This window comes from Triticum dicoccoides, chromosome 5A (genome assembly GCF_002162155.2).
Source record: "Triticum dicoccoides isolate Atlit2015 ecotype Zavitan chromosome 5A, WEW_v2.0, whole genome shotgun sequence".
NCBI classification, from domain to species: domain Eukaryota; kingdom Viridiplantae; phylum Streptophyta; class Magnoliopsida; order Poales; family Poaceae; genus Triticum; species Triticum dicoccoides.
This window is the reverse complement of record NC_041388.1, coordinates 706,984,018-706,991,671: the sequence shown is the minus strand read 5'-3', so window position 1 is coordinate 706,991,671 and position 7,654 is coordinate 706,984,018. Positions and strand designations below refer to the sequence as shown.

General features: G+C 42.0%; 1 protein-coding gene across 1 annotated transcript; it reads right to left on the bottom strand.

Moving 5' to 3' along the window:
- Positions 1-687: 687 nt before the first annotated feature.
- Positions 688-1,425, bottom strand: LOC119298563 (dirigent protein 1-like). Its single transcript, XM_037575920.1, has one exon. It carries the CDS (start codon positions 1,408-1,410, stop codon positions 847-849), a length of 564 nt encoding a protein of 187 aa, XP_037431817.1. The 5' UTR covers positions 1,411-1,425; the 3' UTR covers positions 688-846.
- Positions 1,426-7,654: the final 6,229 nt, after the last annotated feature.

Here is a 7,654-nt window from a genome sequence, read left to right as displayed (position 1 = left end):
GTTTTTTAGGAATTTTCCTTCGCTACTTTAACAACCTCACGCACCAAGTTCATAGCTCGCCAGCAAGCAATAGCCCAACCCAGATCCATCGAGGGAGACAGAGAAAAGACAGCAATGAACAAGCAAGCCCAGGCCTATGCCCAAAGAAGGAAAACATGCTACAACAACTAGTAGGGATGACGTCAGCCCGACTAAGACTTTGCAAAGTATCTGAGACCTAGACATACCTTTTTTTTTAAACTAATATGATCGTGTGCAGGTTGGATTCCTCATATACTTTCTAGAAAATGAAGAGGCTCTTCATAGAGGTGTCAATGTGTACATACTTTATATTTTACGTAACGTTACCTATATCTACTTTTAAATCTCAATGTCAATCTTTATGGTTATCACAAAATCAACAGATATAAGGTGGATGCCATATGAAGAACTATAAAAGCCTCCTCCCTTTAATATTAGGTAAAGATAAAGATTAGCACTTCTACACCATCAACAAAAAGTCCCACGTGATAATTTCGTCAATTGCAATATTTGTCGGTTCAGTCTTTTAAAGGTGCTCATAGGAATAGAACGTGTTTGTGCGCGGGCACGTGTTCATATATAGAAATGAGTGCATGTGCATGTGTGAACATTTTCATCTCGGACAAAAGACCAGGGTAGAGTGAGAGCGCGCACCGGGCAAACAACTGGCGCTCAAGCATCATCATTTTCTTTTATATATCTCAATTTGCATCCGAAATTCGTTCACACGAGAAAAAGATGAGACAAAATATTACAATATCAAACACGCCAATTATCTTGGTTATTATGGGACGCGTCCACATTGCATCCGCCGGTCGATAATGTTCACGCATGCACGTAGACATCGAGCTCCAGGAGAACGTCGTTCCCATGCCAGTTCACCGTCTTCATCAGCACGTACCCCGTTGCCATCCTGAATCTCCCCATACCGCCGACCACCGGGAGCTCCCGCACCGGCGCCAAGACGTTGTCGCGGCCCGTGACGGCGAGCATGCTCCCGCTGCAGGGCCCGCTGGTGACTACCAGGTCCATGGAGATGTGCAGCGTGGGGTCGCCGCTTATGGAGGACGACGCGATGTAGAACCCCTGGGCGCGTCCGAGGGCCCTGGACGTCGTGTTAGGGCCTTCGGTGAGGGTGTCGTCCATGACCACCACGTCGCCAAAGCGCCGGTCACTGGAGCCTCCAAGAAGCGGGCCGGTGCCGTGGGCGACCACGATGGCGCTGGCGTTTGGTCCGTTGGAGAAATCGTGCATGTAGAAGCGCAGGTGGTAGGATTCTCGCGCGCCCACGCCCCGGAAGGCACAGGCGGCAGGGGGGACGATGACAGCCACAGCCATGGCCATGAGTAGAGGAGCTAGAGCTGCAAAGGTGATGAGTTGGCGAGCCATATCGACTTACCGATCTTGCATGCCAAGGTGATGGACCTAATGGTGCATGGATGTCCTTAAATAGCACGAGCTCCAGCAAGTGGTCGTTACGACAATGATGATGGATGCACGAAAGTAGAGTAATAGTGCTAGATCACTGCTCAGCTTTTGCAAGTGCGATCGATGCATGGCAGAAGATAATGAATGAATTAATCAAGGGAGCGCATTTTTCTGCCTGTATACTACTAAAAAAAAGATGTTTCTGAGTTGGGCGATAACGTGATGCTGCAAAACAAATTTTTTTTAAGGTGAAAGGAGTTTTATTCCATAGATATAGAGGCAAAAAAAATCCTCGATACATGGTGGTTCTTAGTACTCCCTCTTTCCCGAAATATAAGACGCTGTTTGACTTTTCTAGTCTTCGTCGCACAACTTTGACTATAAGTTTTACTTATTGTATGTCTATAAAATTAGTATAGCGATATATGAAATAAAATTATTTTGCAAGAAAAATATGACTATGCCATTTATACATGTCCAATTCAACTACTTTGATATTATATATTAGTGGTCAAAGTCATGCATCAAAGACTGTGCAAAGTTAAGCTTGCCTTATATGTTGGGAAGGAGGGAGTACTAGATAGACCAAACAAATACTGTGGCTAAATAAGAAACTTCCCTAAAAAAAACTAAATAAGAAACTAGGGAATTTATAATAAAAATAAAATAAAATAACTACCATCGTTAATTTGTTTCGTCTGGTGGGTCTTATTAACCGGCCAGAACCATTTCAATGCATTAGCTTGCCTGAACTATTTCAAACACGGGGATACACGGACATACAATGGCACGTAGTAGTACAGCTCTTTTTGGATGTTTGTTTTTTCTTTGAGAATCACTGATAGGGGTGGGGGAGTTCTCCTTAGGCTTTGATCCAATTTATAAGGAAAATCGAATCAAAAACCTTAACAAGTTAACCCCGTTTATGAAAAAACTGGGCCGTAACCATACAAATATCAAAGTTAAAGAAGAAGAGAAGAAATGAATGCCCAAGAGAAGGCACGACCTAGCAGCACGCATATGACCATCACCACGAGAGGCACATATAGATGAGGTGGTTGTCGGAACCGCCTCGAATGCTCAAAGCTCCGTAGGTGGTTCCTTATGATTAACTGCTTCTAACGCGCACTGTCACGGAGGCGTTTCGTTAGAAAACGCCTCCATTCTTATCTTCAAAGCTGTCAAATTCCTTCAATTTAGTACACAGGCTTGCTACTAAAATAAACATAAAACAACATACTTTTGAACACTTAGAATACACACAAGGGCTGCCTCTAAGTTCCATAAAACATCACACAATTCACATACAATGCCACTTAAAACATCACACAAGTTCAATAAGACACAAACAAAAGTTAAACATAGTGTTAAACATCACACAAATTTCAACAATTAAACATAGTCCTAGGGTTCAAGCAACAGAACAACAGTTGCAACAACACTGCCTCCAGCATCTCTGGCACCTGTAGCACCATGTCGATCGGCCGATATGGCATGACAAGACAATGGAGAATGGACGATCTGATGGCGCTTGCATGGATGCCCATAAATAGCATGAGCAGCTAGCAAGTGGACGTGCCATTAATGGCAAAAGGCGTTGAGGTGACCTGGCTGGCCAAAAGCCTAATGAAGCTGTCGGTCTGCGTCGAAGATGATAAGAGCAAAGCGCATGCGTGCTGATAGTGGCTTCAGTCAGTACATAAAGGATGGCCACAAATAAAGGTAGAAGTAGTGCTCGAGTACTGCCAATTTGCAACTTTTGCCCAAAATAAGGAATTAGTTTAGCTGTACGCATAGGTTAAACAAACAACACATAGTAAGTCAAATAGAAAACCAGGGAATTTATGCCCAAAAAAACAACCGCACATAGTACGTGCTGTCTTAGGTGAACTATGGTGGGCATTTGCCGATAACCATTTCAAGTAAATCAATGAATCGGAATACGGAGACTTACAATGGAAGTACAATCACACATAGAACCACAATAAAAGAAGGGTTGGTAAGCTCACCCCACGACATTTGTGTGTCCTCGCCATATTCACAAGGGAACTGCCGGCCGAGACGACACCGCAATACCTCTTCTAGTGTCGATCTGATCTAAAGGCCAATAGCAATCGAGTCCACACACGACATTGATATGTCATTGCGTGAATGAAAGACATACATAATGTACCGAGACTACACCCCAGAACACCCCCACCACAACACCTCATCTGGTGTTGATCTAGTTTAAATACATGAAATTCATGAACATTTTTCAAATTCAAAACCATTTTCAAAATTCGTCTTTAAAAAGAGAACAAACTTCAAATCCATGATTTTTTTTTGGAATTTGGGATCTTTTTAAAAATTTGGTGACATTTGTTTTAAAACTCCTGAACATCTTTAAATTGATGAAGCTTTTTATGAATTTGCAAACATTTTTAAAATTTTAGAAAGTGCGTAGAAAACCGTCAAAAGTAAAAAAAAACAGCCAAAAAAATACGTTGGTCCTGTAGTTTTTTCCATTTTGAATTTTTTAGGGGAATTTTGTTCTTTTAGGACAAACAGCCAAGCTTAACTTATCATTGTTTAGCAAAATTGCGACAGTGAAATCATTTGTAGACAAGCTAGCCCTGTAGGTGTAAGGCACAACTATATCATTGTTTAGCAACGTCCGTAAATGGGCCGGCCCAGCCCATGGGAGGCCACAGCCCACTGCCTTGTTTTTTCTTCTGTTTTTAACATTTTTATTTATTTTTATTTTCTGTTTATAATTCCAAATATTCTAAAAAATTAAATCAAGGATTTGAAAAATGTTAAATGAGTATAGAGTAGATATTTCTCATGTATACAAAAAATATATACAACGTGTCTGAAAAAAGTTGACAATCTATTTTTAAAATATTAATTAAGCATTTGAAACAAAATAAAACAAGTATTTGAAAATGTTAGTCAAGCATTCGAAAAAGTTAATATGCATAGAAAATATGTTTATCATGTATAAGAAAAATTATACAAAAGAATACAATGTGTATAAAAAAATCATGTTAGAAAATATTAAACATGTACACACTAATGTTCCTAGTGTATACGGAAAATATAGGACGTACATTAAAAAAGTAGACATCAGAAAACATATATTTTTTAAAATTTGATTGTATTTGTATTCAAAAAATGTTAATCATGTTTATAAAAAGATGTTCAGGATGCATATATAGAAAATGGACATTATGTGTGAAAATGTTTATTGCCATTAATAAAATATTCACCGTGTATTGAAAAATGTTGACCATGTATTCAAAAAGTGTTAATCTTGTATTTGAAAAATCTTATATGTGTATTAGATATATTCCAAAAGTGTACAATGTGTATGAAAAAAAATTAGATATATAAAATATAAGTTTTCAGAAAATGTTAATCATATATATCAAAATATTAAACGTGTATATATAATATGTTTCCGATGTATATGAAAAATGTTGAGTGTGTATTGAAAATAGTTGTCATGTGTTGAACAAAAAGAAAACCGATGAAAATCAACAAAGAAGCAAAGAAAAAGGAAGAAGCCCGATAAAAACCATCCTGCTCATCTCCGCAATGAGCCCCCGTCTAGTCATTCCCAGAGACCAGGAGCCTCTGCAACATCTCCTTCAGCTATTGGTTCTCACTAGAAAACATTTCCGTGTGTTATAATAGGAGAAAAAATATATCATGACTCTATTCCAATAAGCTTGTGTTAAGACTCTAACAGATCCACGTCCTCTAATTCGACACGACACCTGATTGTGTCACTTCTTATCCTTCTTCCCACCCTCACGGACGGTGACCATGATGCCCACCTGATCACAACGCGTCAAATGTGGTCAATCCTAAGGCGATGGGTTCACCACCGCATGTCACAGCAATCATTGTGTCCACGCAAGGAAATGTTCAAATCTTCAACAACTAATCTCGGCGAGCTAGACATGTGGGCTTCCCTTCTCAAGCTACTCCTTGCACCTGGTCCATACATCTCCCCTCATACTTATACTCCCTTTTGCATGATCAAACAATGATTGCCATGAATCAGGGTTGGGCCAGGCGAGGAGGTGGTCGCGGCACATCAGTGAGAGCACTAGTAGAAAACAGGGCTTTGGTTCGGGCCTGGCCAGCCCATTAGTCCCGGTTCAGTCACGAACCGGGACCCATGGGGGCATACGTCCCGGTTCGTGAGCACAGGGGGGCGGCCGAGGCCTCGTGGGCATTGGTCCCGGTTCGTCTGGACTCATTTGTCCCGGTTCCTGGCACGAACCAGGACCAATGGGCCTCGCTCCTGGCCCACATACATTGGTCCCGGCTCGTGGCTAGAACCGGGACAGAAGGGGGAGCTTTAGTCCCGGTTCCAGCCACGAACCGGGACAAATGAGTTGCCTATATATACCCCATCGCCGCAGCAGAGCAGTCCACAGTGCTCTGTTTTTTCTGGCCAGCAAAGGGAGGGCATTTGGGTGCTCTAGCTCACCTCCTATGCACATGAGGTGTTCGATGAAATGCCCGAGCCACACTAGTTAAGCTTTCTTCTCTCGAAGCTCGACCTCCAAGCTCTATTTTCCCCGAGATTTGCATAGGTTTAGCGGTCCGTCACGTCCCGTCTCCGTCTTCACCGCTGTCGATCGCCTGCGCCAATCTCGTCGCCGGCACCACCGTGGTGAGCCTCTTGTTCTTGTCTTCTTTATGAAAGAAAAAATATTCTTACTTTAGATAGATACTTGTCTATTTTTCTTACTTTTATTATTGCTTGTTATTATATAGTGCTATGGTTTTGGTATCCGCCCCTGTCGGCCCTCGTCCTGGCTATGATTCGGATGTGGTATATATTATATTTTTATAACTATTTGGTTCATTTATTGTTTATGACAATTATGTCAACCAATGTGACATAGATTTTATTTATGTAGGAGGTAATTGAACCGGAAATTCCAACCGACCCTATTGTCAAGAGGTTAAATTTAGTTGAAGAAGAAAACAATTACTTGAAGGAAAAAAATAAAAAAATTGAAGAGGAGAAGATGATATTGGAGTTGCATGTTGCGGATGTCGTCGATGATCACAAGATCAAGATGGATGCAATGCGGTTGAAGATGAGAAAGATTAAAAAATATGCCATTCATACCGAGGCTTGGTATCATTATGCTTCGTGTATATAAGCAAGACTTGTGAAAATTTCCACTTCTCATCTCGCAGTTGCCGCCCCGATGACATCGACGCCGCCAGGCTGCCGCCCCCGACTGTCGTCGCCGTCGCCCCTGCCCCGGCCTCGCCGCACCCTGCCCCGACCTCGACGCGCCCTGCCCCGTCCTCGCCGTCGTCGAGCCCTTCCCCGACCCCGCTGCGTGCTGCCCCGACCTCGCCATCGCGCACGCCGAGCGCCCTGCCCCGACCTTGCCGTCGCTCGCCTGCACTGTGAGCCTCACCGCGCCGTTCCCCCTCCTCGGCCCCCCCCACGCCCCAACGCTGCCGCGCGCCCGCCCCGACGCCGACGTCGAAGGCCCGTTCACATATATAGACTTTTTTCCATATTGTAGTAGTAGAAGATGACGATCATGATGTATGTATGTTCATATGCAAAAGTTAGGATTTTTTCTGTTCATAGAACTTTTTTGGTGATATTATTGTAGAATATGCAAATGTTTGTATGGTCATATGCAAAGAATATGCCATTTTTATAGAATTTTAATGATTTTTTCTGTTGTAATTTTGTTCATACAATTTTTATTGTTTTTCTCTTGTAATTCTGTTCATAAAGTATTTTTTATTGTTTATGTTTAGTTTAGGAAGAAGGAAAAGAAAAAGGAGAAGAAGAGGAGAGAAAGAAGAGGAAAAAACGAAAAAAAAGAGGAGAAGAAGAAATGCATAGAGGAGAAGAAGGAAAAAAATCTATTTTTTCTTCTTCTCCTATATTCCTTTCTTCTTCTCCTCTTTTTTTCTTCTTTTTTTCTTCGATCTTCTCCTCTTTTTATTTCTTCTTCGTCTTCTTATTTTTTATCGGGTGTGTCATTGTCGATATACCTCCTCCCGATAACTTCAACACGACGGGGGGTCGATATACCCCCTCCCCGATAACATTATTTTCCCATGTATCCACCTGTCGTTGTCGATATAACCCCCTCCCGGATAACTTCGACATGAGGGGCGGTCGATATATATACCCCCTCTCGACCGTGATAACTTATACCACGGGAGC